The sequence below is a fragment of the Panthera onca genome, chromosome F2, assembly GCF_046562875.1.
Source record: "Panthera onca isolate mPanOnc1 chromosome F2, mPanOnc1 haplotype 2, whole genome shotgun sequence".
Lineage (NCBI taxonomy): Eukaryota > Metazoa > Chordata > Mammalia > Carnivora > Felidae > Panthera > Panthera onca.
The window spans coordinates 46,837,854-46,861,224 of NC_138356.1; the positions used below are offsets into that span (position 1 = coordinate 46,837,854).

Sequence of the window (23,371 nt, forward strand, 5' to 3'; positions counted from 1 at the left end):
AATTCCAATATGTTTCTTTAACTCCCCTCCAAGGGATTTCTCTTGGTGCGATATTTGATCACCTTTGTTTGGTTGTCTTCTTTCTGGAGAGCCTCTAATTTCTGCCTCTGCGCCTGTGTGGGTTTGGCCCATTCTTGTTCAATGTCCTGTAGTGCCTTAAAGCGACAGAAGTTGTAAGATTAGCAACCTTAGCAGAAGTGAGCTAATCTGACAAAAACACACTCATGTATGAAAGGCTATAAAAACAGAGCCAAGTGGACATTTATAAGGATTTAGCATGTTATAGAGCTGACTGTTAAATTAGTGGGTGGAGGAAGAGACTGTTCAATGGTTTTGGGGACAGCTGGCCACACTTGGGAGAGAAAATAAAGTTAGCCTCTTTCCCCACACCACCCAATCAAACAAATCCAGATAAAGATTTAAATGTTTAAAAAAAAAAATTCAGGAAAAGAAATCTGATGCTGAGGTAAGGATTATATTTTTAAGATACAGAATCAAAGTGTCATAACAAAGGAAAATATAATTACATGAAAATATAAAACTTCTATGCATAGAAACCATCAAGAACAAAACTAGGAAGCAAATGGCAAACCAGAGAATATGACCGCATCATATGTGGAAAAGAGTTGATATTTATATAAGGCAATAGGAAAAATGTAAATATCCCCCAACAAGAAAATGGACAAAGAATATGAATCGGCAATTGACAAAAAGGAATTCCAAATTCCAAATCTATATTCAACCTCACTAGTAATCGGTAATTTTTTAATTTTATTTATTTATTTATTTTTGCCTCTCAACTTGGCAAAGACTAAAAATATATATATAATATTCAGGGCTGGCAAAGATTTGGGGAAACCGGAAATTCCATGTAGAGCCGATGGGATTTAAATTGGTACCATTAGCCTGTGTCGCTTTTATTTATCAGGCTTTCAGAAAGTTTTCCATTGGTCTTCAGTTAGCCTGTTAACCTCTCAAGAGAAAACCTTGAGTCCTTCCCCTCAGTGTATCTTGTCCAAGGTCTTACATACAGCAAACATTTAATAATTCTTTGCCAATAGTCAGGCACTCATTTATACCTTGGTCTGAATGTAAGTCTCTGTGCTCCACTGGTTATGCCTGATCTCCATCAGGAGAATGAAAAGATGAGTAAAGTTTTGATTTTGCTGTTTAGGTTGGGGGACAAGGAAATGGGTTTAGAGAAGAGAAAGAAAAATAACAAATATTTGTTGAGAACCTGTTTTAGATAGGTTCTCTCAGCTTTGCAAATTGTCTGTGGGATAGGAACATTCCCCTCATCCTATAGATGGGTAAATTGAGGTCCAGAGAGGTTATGGCTTTCGAGACAACCCAGCAATAAGTGGCACGAGTTGGGTTAAAACCCTGATTTGGCGACTGTACCCTCCTCTCTATGCCCAAGCTACTGAATTCTGAGTGTGTAGGCGGCTATGCACACCAAGACTTACCCCTGGTCACCAACTATTCTCAAAACTGGACCTAGACATCTAGAACCTTTCCTTTCCTGAATTCTGCTTGATGTTAGAGCCCTGTAAGGACTCGGCAGTGTTATCACTCAGCAGTGATATCAAAGAGAAAGTATAGCTAAATAAAGAAGGTAAACAGCAATCATGACAGTAAGTACTAGCTGAAGATATGTCATTTGCCATTAGGGGACCTGGGACTCTCAGATACAGAGATTTAAACGTCCTGCATCAGCAGGAACAGAACTGCTTTTGTTTCACTACCTTTGAAAAGATTTGACCCTGATTATGGGCTCGCGAGTCATCGAATACATCACATACAGTATCTCACTCTAACCATGAGAGAATCCAATTCAGACAAATGGCTCTACTCAGTTCTATGGCTCCCCAAAGACTGGCTGCTGGAAAGTTATGTAGAACCTATTTTTAAAAATCAAGTGAAATCACCTAAGCCATGGGTTTCATGAGCTTCAATCACACATGCCCCAGCACCCCTGCAGAGGGTATAGCAGTGAGAAGTGGGGAGCAAGGCATGTACCGGGCTCTAGCTGGCTGAGGCACGGCACAGCTAGGCCAAGGCTGTGTGAGTAGACCGGGCCATGTGCAAGGGCACCAGGCTGTGACGGTCTGGGGAAGCTAACGGTCAGCCCATGTTCCCTTCACCAAGCCATGAGCCCCATTACGGGGTTAGCCTGCCTAGAGCAAGGGACACCTTGTTCTAATTTGCACAAAGTTACCACATAGGCCAGTGGTGCTGACATGCAGGCCCAGAATTGACCAAGCCTCGGTATTTTTTAGAAAACCCAGACATTTATACTTTTATATACCACCTTCCATTTTGTTAATACTACTCAAATTTAAAATAAAAGAAGGGAAACAGTGTGGGAGTCCAATTGACTCCTGGGACATCCATCCATGGGGCACAGTTGCTTCAGAACAATCAAAAGCGTTTCCCTTAATAATTATGATGGCACTGTTATTTATCAGAAGAACTCATAAGAACTTTCTGCATTAATTTTTTTAAAGGATGATTGCTTCTCACATATTCACATATCCTAAGCTCCCAGGACAGTCTCTGCCCTGGGCCATTTAGAGTCTAGTTAGGCAAATACATATGTAAATGATATTTACATGGCTGGGTGAGTAGCACCCTTAATGGAGGGTACAAACAAGTACCTCAGGAGCAGAGAGGGAGGAAGGGATTTTCTTTCGAGGGGAGCTGAGAAAAGTTTCCCCCAAAGAGGCAGCAGTTACGGTCCTGACTCCCCGGAGCTGACTTCTCGGTACCCCCACTTGGATTCAGTAATAACAATGGTGATGATAATGGCACAGATAATCATAACATCAACTATAATTTTTTGAAGACTTTGCAAGCGAAGAGCTGTGGTTTGAATAACAGTCTAGTAAAGCTGAGAGAAAACTTAGAAACCGTTCCTTCCGTCTCATCGCTTAACAGGGGGACATTGTAGTTCAAAGTTCGGAAGGGTGAAGCGGCGGGCCCGAGGTCACGCAGAGAGACAGCCAGTGACAGAGCAAGGGACAGAATGCATTTTCAAAACTGCTATTCGTGTGCTTTTCAGGAAGCCATCTTTTTTCCCAGCTATCAGCAGAGGAAACACCATCCATTTCTCTCTGGTTTACAACTCCTCGTTGAAGACAGATACGATGCCTACGGTGATGCTGGAGGTTCCTTCTTTTCACCACCAGGCCAGAAAGACTATTTCCCACCAGAACAATATCAGAATTAGGCGATGCATCCTCCACCAAGGACGGGATATCAAACAGACCAGATGCAACCAATAATGCACTATAATAGCAAGGGTGTGACGGCGATGAGCCTCGGTAAACGAGTAAAATGGTAAAGTATGGTCCCATTCACACAACATGATTTTAATTACACTCAGCATGATTATACATGGGTCCAAGTATGACGAGAAATGAACTCAAAACTAGCCATGAAACTACAATGGTGACCATTGCACATCCAATGTGTGATGTTTTGATTTGCCTCCTTAGAATTTCGGAGAGCTTTGAGAAGATGATTTATTAGATTGCCTTGGCCTGTTAAAAAGTCACATAAGGAGAAATGGGCAGTTAGGCTGTGACTCCTTATCTGACATGCTGGCTGCTGGGCTCCCTGTGACTGCTCGGTCACCCACCCAGGTGCTTTGCCCTGTGCTGAAAAAGCCAAGGTCCCTGCATGGGGCTGGTGGTCTAGTGGGGGAGATATAGACACAAGTGATGCTCTAGCTTGTCCAATTGAAGACCTCATTGATTCTGATATCATGATTTTGTGAGACACTAAGGAAAAACACTGCCAGTTAAGTTATGACACAGGGCCTTGTGATAGTTGTGCACGGTGCATGAACCGGCCATGCCGACCTTTCCTGGCTGGTCATTGCTTTTATTTCTTCTGAGGCATTTGGTGATTCCTCTGGCCTTTAGCTGTTCTTCTTGGCCTGTGCCAGGCAGTCCTTTTGCATAGAGCTTAGTGAAAAACTGAGCAGTTCCCTCTCCCTGGGCACGTAAAGCCCCTGGTGGTTGCTTTATAAGAAAATTTGGAAGTGTGGTCATTTCTGGCTTTATGAATATAAAGGGGAAAACTGCCACTCTGTCTTTGCCTCTCTGTGTAAGTGATAACTCCCATTCCATGAAGAATCATAGTGTATGTAGTGGCAGGGGGCTGGTGAGGCAGGAGAACTGAGGTGGGGGGTAAAGGAGAGGTATCACAGAGGCAGCATCTGTGACCGCCCCACCACGTAGCAGAACCTTCACCACTGAATCAGGGAAGGGAAAGGAGGCCAGGGGTGCCTGGGTGGCTCAGTCAGTTAAGTGTCCGACTTTGGCTCAGGCCATGATCTTGAGGTTCGTGGGTTCGAGCCCCATGTCGGACTCTGTGCTGACAGCTCACAGAGCCTGGAGCCTGCTTCGGATTCTGTGTCTCCCTCTGTCTGCCCCTCCCCGGCTCATACTCTGTTTCTCTCTCAAAAATAAATAAACCTTAAAAAAAAAAAAAAAAAAAAAAAAGGAGGCCAAACTCTCAAACTCTCAATGTACTTTCTGGGGGTTAGGGGGTAGGGGTAGGCAGGACCACCAACATAATCTGCAGGGCCTAATGCAAAATGAAAATGTGAGGTCTCTTGTTCCAAAATTAAGGATCAAGATGGCAACAGCAAAATATTAAACAATTGTGGGGTTCTTCTGAGCAGGCTATGTGCCCATGAAGCAGGCCCTGGAGGCAAGTATGCTACTCGTTGGCTCAGGGAAAAAGAAGATTATGCTAAAATGAGATGGGAACACATGTGGCTTTAGATTATCAGGGACAACCTTTCTAGACTCATGTAAATTGGCCTAGAAAACTCAGAGAGGTGGTTAAAATGGAGGTAGAATTTTTTTTCTTTCTAAATTCTATTTCTTAAAAAAAATTTTTTTACTGTAGTAAAATATATATAACATTTGTCGTTTTCACCACTTTTTTATTTAAAAAATTTTTTAAATGCTTATTTATTTTTTGAGAGAGAGAGAGAGAGAAAGAGAGAGACAGTGTGAGTGGGGGAGGGGCAGAGAGCGGGAGGGAGACACAGAATCCAAAGCAGGCTCCAGGCTCCAAGCTGTCAGCACAGAGCCCGACATGGGGCTCGAACCCACGAACCGTGAGATCATGACCTGAGCCAAAGTCAGACGCTTAACTGAGCCACCCAGGCGCCCCTCATTTTAACCATTTTTAAGTGTACAATTCAGTGGCACTAAAAACACTCATAAAGTTGTGTAACCATGAACACTCTCATACCTACCTTTTTAGCATCCCTAGCAAAAAGTCTGTACCCATTAAACAGTAACTCCCTGCCGCCGAGCCCCTAATAACTTCTATTGTACTTTCTGTCTCTGTGAATTTGCCTATTCTAGTTATGGAGGTAGAATTCTTAACTATTACAATTTTTTTTAATGGTTTCCATCCCAAATGGTCGATAACACATGGTGTTTTGAGAGTCCTCGGTCACCCTTACCTGCATATGGATCAAATCTACGGCTGCTGTGCAGTCCATCAGCATGGAGTCGAGGGATGGGTCCATGTACCTGCGTAATTCAGGAGCATTAAGTTCATTCATATGACACAGCCGATGGGCACACCTGGGAGCACATGCTCTCTGAGGTGGTGGCCCCCTATGCTTTAAACGAGCCCCCACTGGGGCACCTGGGTGGCTCGGTTGGGTGAGCATCTGACCTCAGCTCAGGTCATGATCTCACGGTTCATGAGTTTGAGCCCCGCGTTGGGCTCTCTGCTGTCAGCACTGAGCCTGCCTTGGGATCCTCTGTCTTCCTCTCTCTCTCTGCCCCTCCCCCTTCCTCTCTCAAAAATAAATAAACATTGGGGCGCCTGGGTGGCTCAGTCGGTTAAGTGGCCGACTTCGGCTCAGGTCACGATCTCACGGTCCGTGAGTTCGAGCCCCGCGTCGGGCTCTGGGCTGACTGCTCAGAGCCTGGTGCCTGTTTCAGATTCTGTGTCTCCCTCTCTCTCTGACCCTCCCCCGTTCATGCTCTGTCTCTCTCTGTCTCAAAAATAAATAAACGTTAAAAAAAAGTTTGAAAAAAAATAATAAACATTAAAAAAATATTTAAACGAGCCCCCCTTTCTAACAGCCCTCTACTCACCTAGCTTTTTCTGTCTCCTACTTTCTTTACACTGTAAGCTCTTGTCTGGCGGGCTCTGAGAGTAAGGTGGCAAACAATAAAGCTGTGGGAGAATGGCCCACGGCCCTGTTCACACTCGCCCCACTGTCGGGCCCCAAGTGCGGATGCCCTTTCCCCACCCCATAGTACCTGGTGTCGCCGTTGCCCCAAACCCACACCTGCATCACCACCCTGTACCCAGGCTGCTCTCATCTGTCGCCCAAACTGCTCCCTTTGTCAGGCCCTCTGCGTCAGCCCCGTCCCCTCAATCCCAGGCTCTGCGTTCTAACCTGAGGGCTCTTTCCTGAGTAGCCTGTGGACTGTCATGGTCCCAGGAGTTAGATCATTCATCTTGCTCCCTTCCACGGCCCGGCCCATCAGGGGACACCTAGCTTTCATTTCCAGCTCCGTCTCTTACCCACCTTCCTCCGTCGCACTCGACATCCAACCATGTTTTCTCTCCTCTCCTCTGCCTGGAAGACCAGTGCCCTTACCAGCTTCCGTCCCTGCCTCATCTGCCTCTCCTGGGCTCCTCGTGTCCCCCCTCCAGTCCCCACTCCCCACGGTTTCCACTTCATCCTCTATGCTTCCTTAGCACTCCGAAGTCATCCTGACCACTGCTCTCATCAAGTTGATCTTAGCGCCAGGTACATAGGGGCTGTGTCCTATTTGGAGTTGCCACTCTGCAAAGTGACTTGCAAACAGCAGGGCTCCATGTCTGTCTAATGGGCCTAGAATCGTCAGGCTAAACTGAAATCATAGTTCCTGTACGAGCACAGGAGCTGCTAAGAATTGATAGAAACGGTCCAGAAAGGGTGCACCACAGCTGGTCTAAACCAACCTGAGGGCAGAGGTAAGCCGAATCACTGCACTTATGAGAGTGTGGTTAAGAGACCAATGGGATTGGCATGGACTAGGAAAGGAGGAAAATGGTACTTGAAGGTCACCTTCCTCCTGGGGGGGTGGGGAGAAGCATGCGCAGTTATGTCCGATGTAGCTCATTTGCCCACGCGGCGTAGGCACCCTGTTCTCCGTGACTGACAATAGCAACTGTTGCATCCGAGCTAGAGAGCCCCCGGACCCAGCCCACACTTGGGGCTCTGAGAGGCCAGGGCAGCCTCCCTCTGGTCTGGAAGGAACCGTACCATAATTGGAGAGGTGCACCAGAGAATTCACAGACAGAAAAATCCCTAAAACTCTGGCTAATGTTTGCTGGAATGCCTCACCTGCTGGGAATCCCACAGCTCCCGGCAGCCAGGCTGGCCTCCCTGCTCCCACTCAGACTTTTCCTGGACAGATGACCAGGTCCCTTCAGGATCCTACTCCAGGCTCTTCCCCTCGGGTGACCTGACCCTCAGCTCTAACAGCTGGAGTGGGGGCCTCCTTCCTTCCCAGTTCCCATTAGCAAAGGCCATCTGCCTGGATCCAAGATGCTGGTGTGTGAGTGACATTTTATCTTACGCTGATGATCTACTATATACCTATTTTTTTTTAAGTTGTATTTATTTATTTTGAGAGAGCAAGAGAAAGCGTGAGCACAGGAGGGGCAGAGAGAGAGGGAGGGAGAGAATCCCAAGCAGACTCTGTACTGTCCGTGCAGAGCCCAACATCGGGTTCGATCTCAAGAACCACCAGATCATGACCTGAGCTGAAACCAAGAGTCAGAAGTTTAACCGACTGAGCCACCCAGGTGCCCATAGAATATACCTATTTAATGAAGACCTGGGCAAAACCCAATTACCAATTAAGGCTTCAAGGTAAGGGACAGAGTCCTCAGGTCTCCTTTGATCTCAAGTTCTCTGGAGAGTCCATGAGCAAAGCAGTCTAAGCCTCAGGGATTCCTGCTGTTATTGTTATTATAATTATTATTATCTTCAATATAACAGTAAGAAACAAGACCAAAATTTGTTGAGCATGTGGGATGACTTTATTTAACCCTCACACTAATCATATGAGCTAGACTCCTGTTATTATTCCCATTTTACTGAGGCTTAGTGAGCTTGAGTAACTTGGCTAAGGTTATTCAGCTACCCAGTGAGTTGGTTGGGATTTAGACTCACATACTCTGACCCTAGGAACGACCATGCTCAGCCAGTTGTTACACTAATCAGCTTCTAGAAGAACAGCTACTCTAGAAACACCTAGATGGAACTGCTAAGGGTTTTTCCTTTTCGCCTTTTTACGGTTCCATCCCACAGATTTTGACAGTTTCTCAGAATACTTTTGAATAGCAGTAGATGAACTTCTAGCCCTGCCAGGAATGTCCTTCCAAAATTCAAAACCACAGACTGGCGCTGTAAACAAGGCATCATGAGGTCAAGATAACTACTATTCCTAGATTACAAAATGCCTTTCTTTAATACTCTCTGTGCTCAGATTACAGAATAGCTGGGCTGGGAGAGAGTGAACCAAAGAAGCAACCCAATACAGCCATGGTAATGAACACTGGAGACTACAGATTATAGGATATATGTGGGGTGGGGTGGGGTGAGAGAAGTGTCCTGCTTCTTGTTATTTTCTGTTCGTTCGCTTTCCATAGGGCTTCTTGTTTCTGGGGGAAAGGATAGTATTTTCTGCAAGGTGTTCAGTCAGTCTACGAACATGGCTGGCCCTGGTTTATACGCATTTGTTACTGGAATCCTTTAAGAATGTAAGCCAAATACTTAAGAGTTCAAATTCACTGCAAGTTGTTGGAGTCCACCCTTTGCCCTTAGGGAACACCACAGTGCAACAGATGAATTGCACCTATTTGTAATCATCAATAAATTCCTTCAATTAGTACAGTTGATAATCCATTCCAAAGCAAGCCCGTGACCTGCCATTTCTCATAATTCCTGCTTTGATTCCCACCCCAACAGCACTTGCTTTTCAAGACTTACCTTCAGGGCCACCATCCTCGTGACAATATCCCTCAAGTACTTACTGGAGACCAGTGGGAGTTATCTTCAACATCGCATTCTTTAGGACAAATATTCTGGTTCATTCCCCACTCTCCCTTCTTTATTGCTTTCCTCTCAACCTTCCGCAAGCTCCTGGTCCCTCTCTAGCTGTTAGGTGGTGAGCTGATACGGTGAGACCGACAAAATCTCAACGGGAACCGAAAACATCCTCAAATACCTACCATCACCGCAAATGCTTACCACTTCCGGAGTCCAACCTTGCAGTTTTCCATTCCAGCACTTCTGAGACTCACATAAGGGAGTTCAAAGTCCGCCAGTTTTTTCATGACTAGAGAAAGGGGAAAGGGAGTCTTCCTGGTTGAAACGGCACAAACAGTTTACATACAGAGGCTTCGAAATGAGAAAATAAAGCGTTGCCATTGGAAAGAATAAAATCACCCTGATCACATTCTCTCGCATTTGTATGTAATTTTTAACTTTCTGAAATTCATCCAAATGATAAATAGCATTTCACCCTCATAAAACAGCAGCACTGTTGGTAAGGGGTACTTTCCACTGCAATACAGATGAAGAAACCGAGTTCCAGAGAGGTCTAGTGCCTTCGCCAGCACACCACAGATCTTAGTGGTGAAGCCAACACACAAACCCCTTAACTTCCCACTCAAAACCACTTCCCTGCAGCTTCTTGAGAACATGTGTAAATGGCATTCAGATAATTGATACCATTTCACAACTAAATAGCTTGTAATATCTAGAAATGCACTGTAGAGGAAAGCAAAAGCCATGTGGACCACACTGTCGTCTTTCACTAACTCCTTACGTTTTTTAAGAATCTGAGAACTTATTTATGGCATCCACATTTTATAGCAAACATTCCTTAACGAGGAGAAGCGATAGCGTGATGGGATGTCCTGACATCCAAAGTCCAGCACTCCAGAGGGAGGCCGGGGCATGGCTGGTGGCCAGCAGCCAGGCCATAAGGGTAAAGGTGAGACAGACATTAGGACTGGGACCAGGGCAGGCACAAGACCAAGTGCAGTTACTGGTAAGGGCCTGACATCTTGCTGTGGTCCATGCTAGCTTTCTGGAGTGGCTCATCCCCAGCTCACCCTGAACACAGACACAACCACCCATCCCCCAACTTTTGATCCAGGGACTACCGAGAACAGTAGTAGGGACCACGCATCGCCCCTACTCGGCGGTATCTCCTGCATCCCCTGGGCTGAGCACGTGCCCACACCTGCCCAACCCCATCTCCCGGCTGCCCTGCATTCCTTCTTTCCTTACCAGAGAGCTTGCCCTCTTTGCGAAACCGAATGAGAAAGAGGCCAAAGTAGCCCAAGAGCTCCTGACACAGTCCAATTTTGTGTGACACCACCTTGAGAAATAAACAAAGACAAGAAAAGGGTGGGGGGGGGGGGGGAGTTGGGAGAGTGTCTGCCATGCTTACCATGATATGCAGAATTTGAAATTGCCTGTAGGGGTGCCTGGGTGGCTCAGTCGGTTGGGCGTCCGACTTCGGCTCAGGTCATGATCTCGCGGTCCGTGAGTTCGAGCCCCGCATCGGGCTCTGGGCTGACAGCTCAGAGCCTGGAGCCTGTCTCAGATTCTGTGTCTCCCTCTCTCTCTGACCCTCCCCTGCTCATGCTCTGTCTCCCTCTGTCTCAAAAATAAATAAATGTTAAAAAAAAAAAAAAAAAGAAATTGCCTGTAAACATCAATAGAAAGTGCTTTAATGGGCTGCAGATATTAAAAGGAATCTTCTCCAGGGGTGCCTGGGTGGCTCAGTCGGTTAAGCGGCTGACTCTTGGTTTTGGCTCAGATCAAGATCTCGTGGTTTTGCGGGTTCAAGACCCGCATCGGGCTCTGTGCTGGCAGCTCAGAACCTGCTTAGGATTCTGTCTCCCTCTCTCTCTCTGCCCCTCCCCCAAGTACGCTCGCTCTCGAAAATAAATAAATAAAAACTTTTAAAAAAAGGGAATCTTTTCTGAATCTAAAAATGATAACATTGATTTTAGAAAATTTAGAAATCAAAAAAATTAGAGTGAAGAAAATAAAAATCAGCTCCAACACTATGGACATGAACCTGGCCTCCGCTGAGGCTGGTTGTCCCACCTGGGACAGGGATGTATCTCCCAGATAGTTTGGTCGTTTTAATCCACCGGAGGGCACCAGCCATTCTCCACGAACATCTGTCCTTCTGTGATACCTGCCCCCTGGGGCCCTCACCCCAATTTACCTTCCTGCGGGCTGGATTCTCAGAGAAGGGACGTTTCCCGCCAACTGGCTGCCATAGAAAAGTGTACAAGCTACTGGCCACCTTTGCCCGCCCCCCGCCCCGGCCCCCTTCTGTCTGGCGCCTCCTGTGACGGTCAAGTCTAATTTACACGCCATTTGCTCAGCGCAACCTCGGATCCCAGGCACAGGCTGCTCTCCTTTCCTATTCCTTCCTGACCTTTACATCAAACGGCTTTCATTTCAACACCCACGGTTTCATTTCTACCAGCGGGTCATGAGGCTGTAACGTCATAATGTTTTATATTCACTCACCTTTCCTTAGCAGGAATGTCCATGCTACCACAGATTCTCCCCTTCCTCACCCACCCCCGCCCCCCACTTAAGCCTGGGCTGCAGTGTGACTTCTTTGTTTGCACACTCTGAATTCACTAGATCACCTCTGCAACACTCGAGGATTTCACCTCCACAGCCAGGGGTGTGAGCTGATGCTTTAACCATGGCTCCGGGTTCTCAAGGTGGCAGTCGTACAAACACCAGGCTCCAAGGGGGCACTTTTCTTGTCAGAGATCTGTAAATTGCCTCATGAGGCAGTCTTACTAGGTGCGTGATATGAGTGGGTGTGCTCGGCATAGCTTTGAAAATAAGGAAGGGCCCGGGAATGTTTTACGACATTCACTCAAGGCGCATCCCCGTTCGCCTGCTTCCTATCTCACCCTTCCCCATGCCCTTGCAGACACCCCACACCAAACACAGCGCCCCTGTGTGTGCAAGGGTGAGTGTGTGCTGGTAAGTAACAGATTGCAAAGACATCTTTTCCTAGAGGATGAGCCACGTCCCTTCAGACTGATTACTCTCTTCTCGGATCCGTTCGGGGAAAACAGCAAGCTTACATGCTAGGGCAGATAAAGGAGTAGGGAAAAGAATGGAGAAGGCTTTTTCATTTATAAGGACATAAACACACATACCTTCTTTCGAGAGGAGTAAGCATGGACAAAAAAGAGACACAATGATATTGTCTTCTTAGCAAACGTTAAGGAGATTTCAAAACATAAGCACCATCAGCAAAACCACGTTAGCACAAATGTGTAAAACCCCCAAAAGAGATTTTATCTTGTTGCTGGTCCTTAAGAAACCCAGCAGGATGGCAGGGAGGTGGAGGGTGGAGGAAAGTATGCTTGAGGAGATGTAAACAATGATTTTTTTTAAGGTTTTTTTGGGGGGCGGGGAAAGAGAGAACAAGTGGAGGAGGGGCGGCGGGGGGGGGGGGGTTGTCGGGCAGAGGATCCAAAGCAGGCTCTGGGCTGACAGCAGAGAGCCTGACACAGGGCTTGAACCCATGAACCATGAGATCATGAGCAGAGCCAAAGTCGGACACTTCACCGAGTCACCCAGGCGCCCCCCCCCCCCAAAATGATTCTCAATTACAAAATTTAAATTATATTTTTATGCAAGCTGGAAAATCTCCCAGCCCCTGGAAGAGAAGTCACATGTCTGCCTGACCAACTGCTCGCTTTGGTACCTGCTCACCTCCAGGTAAACTTATTTGATGCTAATGATGTCAGTGTCTGGGGTTTGAATGTCTCACAAGTCGGTGTGATTAGAACAGGGAAGGTATAATTGTCTGAGATCACGAATGTACGTTGTTAAACTTCTGCTCCTTGTTATGAGAGAAACTGAGCAAAAAAGATAGTATTGTGGAACCATAGACTTACTGCCCTCCTCCTTCACTATGTCAGCCTCCCCCTGTGCAGGTCCTGGGAAGGCAATTTACGGAACCATGTTTTTGTGTTTGGGGGGCTTTGGGGGATAAATCCCCTGAGGCATTAAGCAGCAAGGGCCTTTGATGCTTTTTTAGAGATATCACTCTGGAAGCCAGGGTAGAAGGTTGGCAAGACTGGAAGCAGAGACTAGTTTGGAGGCTGCTATCGAAATCTAGCTGAGAAATGAGGGCTCGAACTAGGATAAGGATGGAGAGGAGGAAATGGGGAGACAGGAATTATCAGGAGAAAGACTTGGGGCACAAGATTAGTAGGATTTGGGAGTCAGGGGGTGACGGAAGGGGACCCTACGGTAACTTCTCAATGGATGGCCTCAGGAATGAGGTGGCTGCAGATCTCATTCAATGAGGCCAGCAATACAGGAGGCAAAAAAGGTTGTGTGCAGTGACTTTTGTAGGAAGGAAGGTCAAAAATGATCACTCTTGGGCAGAGCAAAGACCCCAGAGAAGGGATGTTTCCTAGCCTGGGGACAAAACTGCTCTTTGGAGGCCAGGAGGGCATGGGCCTTCTTGAACCTCCAGGCTGGAAAGAGGAGCCGTGTTTCAGGGAGGAGGCTCCCCCACCCCATGGTCTCAGGTAAAGGTGGGCTTGAGGGCTGGGAGCCCAACAGGGATGGCTCGTTTCCTACCTAGAAGGTGTCAGGTACCATGTCCCCAGTGCAAGAACATTCTGTTCTTGGGAAGGCCCCTAGAAACTTTCTCACTTCCACCTGTTTATAACTTTATATTTTCCCGCACATACTTCTCTAGAGGATTAGAACTAACACCCTCCAAAGAAAAAGGACCTGGGAGCAGTATGCGGGTGTGAGAAGCTCGTGTTCCCTTGAAACCCAGGGTAGGGAGGAAAGGCCCCAGGGACAGAGCTGGTATTAGCCACATCTAAAGACGGGGCGGACAGTCTCTGTGTCTTGTCTTCAGAGTCCTCACAGAACCAGCTTAAACTCAGGTCTGGCCCTCTGGATGCAGAATTAGACCTGCTGGAGTTTTGGTTTCCTGTGGGACAGGAGGGACAATTACTCCAGCCTTCGAGAAATCTGCTGTCACTCTGCCAGAACCTGTCACCAGCCTACCTGGATACAGCCTGTTTCAGACTCATCTGGACTCCACTCCCCTTCCTGCGTCCAACTATGAGGGCATCCCATAATAAAGCACTTGGCATATCTCCAGGGCACATCTTTGGCTGAGTCCCAGAAAACTGACAGCCGTATTAGGAAGGGCCTAAAAGATGTCTGGGAAGTTGATGCCCACGGGGAGAGTAAAACCAAAGATGCCCGGGAGGATAAGTTGTAGCTCAGATTCCTTGGTCAGTCTCCCAGAAAATCCAGCGTCTCTACAGATACATCATCCAGAGTAAAATGATAGGCAGGAAGCTTCTGGAAGGTAACCTTATCCTAGTCCCTGCCCTCAAACAGAATGATTCCTGAATTCAGTTCTGGAGCTGGAGTTGAGACAAAGTTTACCTCTAGAACTCTTTCAGCAGTATCTGATGTTAGAATTTCGATTTGAATATTCCTTCCATCAGGCAGAAATATATCCAGAGCCGCTGTCTTGATCGTGATGCTAAATGTGTCCTGCAAGCAAAGGGAAAGCACAGGTGAGCCCCCCAGTCCCTTCAATGGGGTACACGGAGCAGGAAAAGTCAGTAGCTTCCTCTACTTGGACCCTCAGGGCATACATTACCCAGAAACACACAGAGCTGACTGCAGAGATTTGGGGGATGGTGTTTTGATGGATGTGCTGGGGTGAGGAGGGGTGTGGAGGGGCCGAGACAAAGCAATGACATGCCGCTTGAATAATTTTCAAATAAACAACAAGGCATCCATTTTAGGGAAAAAAAAGCTTTTGATAAAATCCACCTGACCCTGGGGAATCTCAGATTTTAATTTTCACTTTGAATATTTCCAGGTATCCCTAAAAGTCCCATAAAAGTCTTCTGAATGGAGGCGCCTGGGGGGCTCAGTTGGTTAAGCGTCTGACTCTTGATTTCGGCTCAGGTCACGACCTCATGGTTTGTGGGTTCGAGCCTCGCATTGGGCTCTTCACTGACAGTGTGGAACCTGCTTGGAATTCTCTCTCTCTCCCTCTCTCTCTGCCCCTCCCTTGCTCACTCACTCTGTCTCAAAATAAACAAATAAACTTTAAAAAAATTTTTTTTAAAAAGTCTTCTGAATGAAGAAGCATGTCACTATCAGGTGAGTAAGCATCCACCTGAGGGCCAGCACTCCCAGCTCAGCCCTACTTTGCTAACATTTATGCATTCTGCAAGGGGATACCTATGTGCTAGAGACTACTGCAAATCTGGGGACCTGTGAAGTTCTTGGATGAAATGTTCTGGAATGTCAAGGACAGGCTAGAGACACTGGAAAGCCTTCAGAGTGGAGGAAAGTGTGAAGCTGGAGTTGATGTTCAGTGACCACAGAGCGGGGGACCCCAGGAGGAGGCACGGCCAGTGGCCGCTCAGCTGAGCCTCGCGGGGCAGTTGCATCTGGCAGAAGGCTGTTTTTAGCACCTCCCAAATGGGATGCTGTGGGTCCGCAGGACTGCCTCATCTCTGGGAGGCTGATTCAGGTCAGAGCCTCTCTCATCCCAACTCTACAACAGGATTAAACCCGAATGCACCAACACATTCACTGTAGGCAAGGAGCTCACTTCTTTCCTAGGCATTGAGAATGGCAGTGGTTACATATTCTCCTGGGGAGAACGGAGACAAGAGTCACTCAAATCATTTTCTGTGTCCTAAGCCTACTATACAAGTCAGAATATTAGTAATACAGAGGGGTGGAGGGTAATCTCTTCTTAGTGCCAAGACAATGTGCACCCAGCCTAGGTTACCGCCTTCCTGGTACCAGGCGGGGAGAGAAGAACCAAATGACCAATTGTAAGATTGTTTGCAGATCACAGAATTGGGCTCAGGCAAGCTGACCAAGTGGGACCTTTCCCCTCAACAGGCAACACCTCCCTTTTCCTCACCCTCCCTACATCCACAGATAACATTTCAGGTTTTACAGGCTCCTGGGAAACTCAGCACAACTGCATTGCCCAGGTACCTCAGCCGGCCAGCTATATTAGCGACAGGCTCATTTTTCTTAATTTTGTTATCAAAGGGCAAGCTTTGTCTTTAAATTTTAAGGACCCACCTGCCTCCCCCGCCCGCCGCCGCCCACCATGTGTTATAATTACTAAGTTTCTCTGATTCTGAATCTAAATACTTTAGAAGAGAAAATCTGCTATTTTCCAAATTCAAAGGGTTGCCCCCCCCATGTTTATGAATATCTACACATTTAGCCAGCATGTATACATAGTATATAATTTATGAATAAATATGCATATGTTTATTATGTACAGATATATTGATAACGCGTGATACTCATAATTGTGCTCTGTGCCAACGGCTTCACATAGGGTAACTCATCTAACTCTTGTAGCGATGCCTTGAGACAGATACGCGTATTAATCCCCCTTCGTCAGATGAGTAAAAGTTCACGAAGGTTAAGTAATTTGCCGGAGGACACTTTGCTAGGGAATGGCAGAGGCAGGATTCCAGACCAGCTCCACGTGACTCTAGGCCTGGGATCTAAACAAGGGACCCAAGAATTCCCAACAATAGGCCTCCCATCCAGCACTGCTATGGCGTCCCCTGAATGCCTGTGCTGAGACCCTCACCTCCAGTGTGATGGGATGCGCAGAAGGGGCCTTTGGGAAGTGATTAGAGCTGGACGAGGTTGTGTCCCTCGTGATGGAACTACTGCCCTTTTGAGAAGGGACAGCAGAGGGCCTGTTCTCTTTCCATGTGTACACAAAGAGGACGCAGATTTCTCATAGTTCCAGGAATTTCTATGAAGCCGCCCTGCATTTTATAATGTCCGATACAAATGGAATAACTCTAGCACTTTTTTGACTCTCAAAGTGTCCAAATTTGGATAAGTTACACGAGTACCATGTTGCCACCCTCTACACCAGCATGAGGTGCCATGGTATGCTGCCTCCCTCCGCATGCAATAGGTTTCTGTCTGTGTGACAGGAATTTGTCACTTTTCAAACAGTCCTGTGGCTCCTCCCTGTCAGAACTGGGCTCTGAGTCAGCAAACGCGGATCCTCTTACCAGGTTTTTCCTCCAAGAGTCTGGTGCCAGGACCGTCCGCTTCCCGGCATCCTTTGAGAATCACTCCAAGTTCTTCCACAAAATGTCAGAACGCCTGGTTTCCCTGCACCGTAGCACAGGCCCTGAGCTCCCACACAACCTCAGGCCACACTTCCGTCACCTCTGCTTTCCAGGGGACCTTTGGAAGATTTCCCTAGTTCCCCTGTAGTCATGATAACTGATTGATGATGAAACACAGCAGGGTCCCCAAGGCTCCATATTTAGCTGAGATACAGGTAGTCAGGGGTAATGGGCTCCCCCAGAATTATTGCTGCAAATAGTCTCTTTCTAGGAACACCTTTGCTTAGATGTTGGTTCTTGTGTTCTGGGGCCTATAATCACAAACATCTCTTACCTCAGGGGAAAAACACTCACAAAATGAATGAAAATTTTATTGCTTTTTGGTAAGATTCTAAAGGAAAGCCTAGCATTAATTTTTATTACCACAGTGCAACTCCCAACTCAGACCAAACTGCAGACTGGTAAGATAGCTAAATTACATAAACAGCTAAAATGAAATAAATGCATACCTTTATTAAATTCCTCCACAAAAGTGAGAAAGATTGGATTGGGAGAGCAGGTCAGATTATAGATGGCCCTGAAGTCAGACACTTGAGGATTTTATTAAAAAGGCAGGGGCGCCTGGGTGGCTCAGTCGGTTAAGCGGCCGACTTCAGCTCAGGTCACGATCTCGCCATCCGTGAGTTCGAGCCCTGCGTCGGGCTCTGGGCTGATGGCTCAGAGCCTGGAGCCTGCTTCCGATTCTGTGTCTCCCTCTCTCTCTCTGCCCCTCCCCCGTTCATGCTCTGTCTCTCTCTGTCTCAAAAATAAATAAACGTTAAAAAAAATTTTTTTTTAAAAGGCAAAAGGAAGGGGGCACCTGGGTGGCTAAGTCGGTTGAGCGTCCAACTTCGGCTCAGGTCGTGATCTCACAGTTCGTGAGTTTGAGCCCCACATCGGGCTCGCTGCTGTCAGCACAGAGCCTACTTCAGATCCTCTGTACCCCCCCCCACCCCCCCACCCATCCCCTGCTTGTGTTCTCTCTCTCTCAAAAATAAATAAACCTTTAAAAAAAAAAAGGCAGAAGAAAGCAGAAGGATGGAAACGGAGTGATGGAAAGATTTTGCCTGGTAGTGTGGTGAAAATGGGCAGGAAGAGAGACTGGAGGGTAGGGGACACTCAGAGGTGGCCGCAGTAATCTGCTCACAGGTACCAAGGGACTTGGCTGGAGCCTGTGAAGAAATGGGTTCCAAGCCCAGCGGCTACACCTGCCCCATGTGACCTTATGTAAACCTGGAGAGGCTATTTGCCCCCTGTATTCCTCATTCCTTCTGCTCTAAAATAAGGGCAGTAATAGTGCCCGCCTCACAGGGCTGCGGTCAAGATTCAAGGAAGCAACATGCGGAAGTTGGAATGGCACTTGCTGCAAACCACTCAAATGGCAGCTGTGTTGTTCTGTTATTGTTAGAAGAAATGAGGAGGGAGTTACGTACCTTTGATTAGAAGCAGTGCCAATAGATAAGATATAAAGGATTCAAGAAAATACTCAGGAAGATATTTTAACATTCACATCGAAGCAAGGAACGTCTGAGTTGTGTCAATTATACATCTTACACAATCTCTTGACTCTATCTACTTTTCTTCTCCGCTGCCAGCCCCTTAGACCCAACTCACACCTCTTCTCCCTCGGCTCCTGTGATGGCCTCCTCGCTTCCATTCTTACCCTACTACAAAGCACTCGCCACATGGAGCCAGAGAGATATTTTAAAATGCAAATCTAAAAATGTCCTTCCCTCGCCTAAAACGCTCCAACGTCCTTACGTCGTTCACAGAGGGCGGCTATGCTCGCCACTATACGACCCACGCTGGCCTTACACTGCCCACAGGACACTCCAGGGAAAAACACAATTTCTCTCTACTCACACCGCTTCTGACACTATCTGGAGTTAGGACAGACCCCACAGGTTAAGGGCTCCGTGCCACAAGACTTCCTCTCCCCAGTTTCAGGTGGCAGTCACAAATCTAGGCCTCCCACACTTCTGGCCAACTGGCTAGAAATCAGGAGTGCCCACAACACCCTCCTCAGGATTGGTAGTTTTCTAGAATGGCTCACAGAACGCAGGAAAGCTCCTTTTACCTACTATTGCCCACTTATTAGAAAGGAAACGACCCACAACCAGCCAAATGGAGGAGGTGCCTAGGGCAAGGTATGTGGAAAGGAGCACAGAGCTTCCATGCCCTTTCCAGGCACACCGAGCATGTTCACCAGCTCCAAAGCTCTCTAAACCCCACAGTTTAGGGACTTTTATGGAGACTTTATCACATAGGCTTTATCACGTGTGATTATTAACTCAATTTCCCTGCGCTTCTCCCCTGTAGACCAGGGGTGGGGCTGGAAATCCCAACCCTGTAACTATGCTTTCCACCAATCCCCATCTTGAAGCTACCTAGGAGCCCCCAGCCACCAGTCTTCTCATTAGCACTCAACAAGACACAGTGATCTTTCCAGAGATTCTAGAGGCTTATAATATCGGAAGCTTTGTGTAAGGCACTCCGATTACCCCCAACACTCAAGAAATTACAAAGGTTTTGGGACGCCTACGTGGCTCAGTCGATTAAGCGTCTGACTCTTGATTTTGGCTCAGGTCATGATCTCACGGTTTGTGAGATCAAGCCCCATGTCGGGCTCTGTGCTGTCAGCACACTGGGAAGATGAATCCCCATAATATTTGGCTTTGAAAACCATAGGGGCCTAACTTCACGAGTTCTTATCACTCGTGGGGCTTTTAACACTTGAAACTTTACAAATCAGCGGGCTTGGCTCTGGGGGAGCCAGAGGATGATGGAAACTAAATCCTGGCCCTTAAAGAAACAGCATAATATACTGCCCTGCTGAGATACAGCACAGAAGCAGCGTTTGAAAAACACCTGGGTGTACGGGAGAGAGATGTGTTTGTTAATCTTCGTGCCTGCGCTGGAGGGGCCTTTGGGAGACTTGTCCAAGAAACAAAGAGGCTGGCAGGCACCATTTCCCTTCCCTCTCCCCCAGCCAAGATACACAGATACCTGCAGGAATAAGCTCAGCACAAATACTCTCTACCTACCTTACTAGCAGCGTGCCTCCCCACATTCTCCTGCAGACGTGCCCCCTCCACCCTGACCTCCTCCTGAAGCAGACCAGCACAAACCTTTCTAACACTGTGCACCCCGTCCCCGTGTTCTCCGGTAGACTCACACTTTCCAGCATATTCTCCGTAGTCCATTCCAAGCGGCACACCAAGCATGGCAGTGTGCAACCACCTCTGACAAGGGTCAGCACCATCTCAATTTGACCCCCCCCCCCCCCAAGTTGCACTGCAGTCCCAGCAGCGCGATGGTGGCAGACAACGGGCCCTGACTGCAGATCCTGCCCACCAATGAAAGCTCTCAGGGGACAATCGCAGGGAGAATGCTCTGCAGTCTCGTGCCACCACAGCTCTGGCAAGTGCTTGGCCTGAGCCAACTGAAGCCCAAGGCGACCCCAGACTGGCCCAGTAACAACACAGAGATCAAACCCTGCCCACAACAGGCAAAGAGAGCCATTACAGACAACTGTACTGAAGGCTAACGTGGCTCAGCCACAACAGTAGGGTGCACATCACACACAAGAGATATCCCTGACACACGAGGTTCAGGTGAACAGGGAACATTGCACTGCAGAGCACTACAGGCCCTCTTCTTCATAATGCCACTACTTTCGAGAGCAGATGTAGTTGACTTTCTGAACACACGGAAACAGGCGCAGAGAGTTCACAAAATGAAGAGACAGAGGGAAATGTCCCGAATGAAACAGACAAGGACAAAATCACATCCAGAGAGCTAAAAGAAATAGAGGTAAGTAAAAATGTCTGGTAGCAAATTTAAAGTAATGGTCCTAAAGATACTCATTGGACTTGAGAAAAGCATGGAGGACCACAGTCCTCCATGAGGAGGACTTTCCAGAAAGAAAATGTACAAAAGAACCAACCAGAGAAGAACAACTCAGTAAATGAAATTAAAAATACTCTAGAGGAAATAAACAGTAGACTAGAGGAAGCAAAAGAATGGATCGGTGACCTGGAGGACAGAGTAATGGAAAGCAATCAAGCTGAACAGGAAAGAGAGAAAATATAATAAAAAATGAAAATAGATTAAGGGAACTCAGCATATCAGCAAGCATAATAACATTCGCATTATAGGGATCCCAGAAGGAGGAGAGAGTAAAAAGGGGCAGAAAAATTATTTGAAGAAATAATAGCTGAAAACTTCCCAAATATGGGGAAGGAAACAGACATCCAGATGCGGAGGCACAGAGAGCCCCCAACAAAAATCAACCCAAGGAGGTCCACACCAAGACACGTAGTAATTAAAATTAAAAAGTAGTGATAAAGAGAGAATTTTAAAGGCAGCAAGAGAAGAGAAGATAGTTACATATAAGGGAAACCCCACAAAGCTATCAGCTGATTTTTCAGCAGAAACTTTACAGGCCAGAAGGGAGTGGCATAATGTATTATTAGTGCTGAAATGGAAAAATCTGCAACCAAGAATACTCTGTCTAGCAAGGCTATCATTTAGAATAGAAGAAGAGAGAGTTTTTCAGACAAGCAAAAGTTAAAGGAATTCATGACCATTACACCAGCCTGAAAAGAAATGTTAAAGTGGACTCTTTGAGTGGAAACAGAAGACCACAAGCAGAAATGATAAAACTAGGAAGCACAAAAGCAGTAAAACCAACTATATTTATAAAAATAAGTCAATGGATTCATAAACTAAAAGCATGTGAAATATGACACCATATACCTAAAATGTGGGAGACAGAGGAATAACAATTTAGTGCTTTTAGAATGGGTTCAAACTTAAACAACCATTAATTTAACATAGACTACTACATGTGTAAGATGTTATATAGGAACATAATGGTAACCACAATTTAAAAGCTAGTAATAGGCAAAAAATAAAGAAAAAGGAGGCCAAGTATATCACTAAAGAAGGTCAGTAAACTAGGAGAAACTAAGAGAAGAAAGAACAGAGAAGAACTACAAAAACAACCATAACACAAGTAACAAAATAGCAGTCAGTATATAGCTATCAATAATGACTTTGAATGTAAATGGATTAAATGCTCCAATCAAAAGACTCAGAATGATAGAATGGATAAAAAAAATAAGACCCATCTATGCTGCCTATAAGAGACTCATTTCAGACCTAAAGACACGTACAGATTGAAAATGAAGGGACAGGGGCGCCTGGGTGGCTCAGTTGGTTGGGCAGCCGACTTCGGCTCGGGTCATGATCTCGTGGTCCGTGAGTTCGAGCCCCGCGTCAGGCTCTGTGCTGACGGCTCAGAGCCTGGAGCCTGTTTCGGATTCTGTGTCTCCCTCTCTCTGACCCTCCCCCGTTCATGCTCTGTCTCTCTCTGTCTCAAAAATAAATAAACGTTAAAAAAAATTTTTTAAAAAAAGAAAATGAAGGGACAGAGATACATTATCATGCAAATGGAAGTGAAAAGAAAGCTGGGGTAACAATACTTATACGAGACAAAACAAATTAAAACAAAGACTGTAACAAGAGACAAAGAAGGACACTACGTAATCATAAAGAGAACAACAAGAAGATATAACAAGTGTAAATACTTATGCCCCCAACATGAAAACACCCAAATACATAAAGTAGCTAATAACAAACATAAAGGAAGTAATTGATAGTAATACAATAATAGTATTGTATATAGAGGACTTTCATACTCTATTTACATGAATTGATAGGATTATGTAAACAGAAAATCAATAAGGAAACAGTGCCTTTGAATGACACATTGGATCCAATGGATCTAGCAGATATATTCAGAATATTCCATCCTAAAACAGCAGAATACACATTGTTTTCAAGTGCACATGGAACATTCTCTAGAATAGGTGACATGTTAGGCCACAAAAGAGGTCGCAACAAATTCAAAATGATCAAAGTCATACCATGCATCTTTTCCAACCACAATCCTGTGAAACTAGAAACCAACCACAAGAAAAAATCTGAAAAGAATACAAATACATGGAGACTAAATAACATGCTACTAAACAATGAGTGGTTCAACCAGGAAATCAAAGATGAAAACAAAAAATACATGGAGACAAATGAAAATGAAAAT

General features: G+C 46.3%; 1 protein-coding gene across 1 annotated transcript in view; it reads right to left on the minus strand.

Moving 5' to 3' along the window:
- Window positions 1-23,371, minus strand: part of SNX31 (sorting nexin 31) — a 68,513-nt gene that overhangs the window by 22,276 nt on the left and 22,866 nt on the right. Inside the window, exons 5-9 of the mRNA XM_078441664.2 lie at window positions 14,528-14,638; window positions 10,340-10,430; window positions 9,293-9,380; window positions 5,489-5,558; window positions 63-155 (exon numbers count right to left, since the gene is read on the minus strand). Of these exons, the coding sequence (XP_078297790.2) occupies window positions 63-155; window positions 5,489-5,558; window positions 9,293-9,380; window positions 10,340-10,430; window positions 14,528-14,638 (453 nt within the window). The remainder of the gene's footprint in view (window positions 1-62; window positions 156-5,488; window positions 5,559-9,292; window positions 9,381-10,339; window positions 10,431-14,527; window positions 14,639-23,371) is intronic.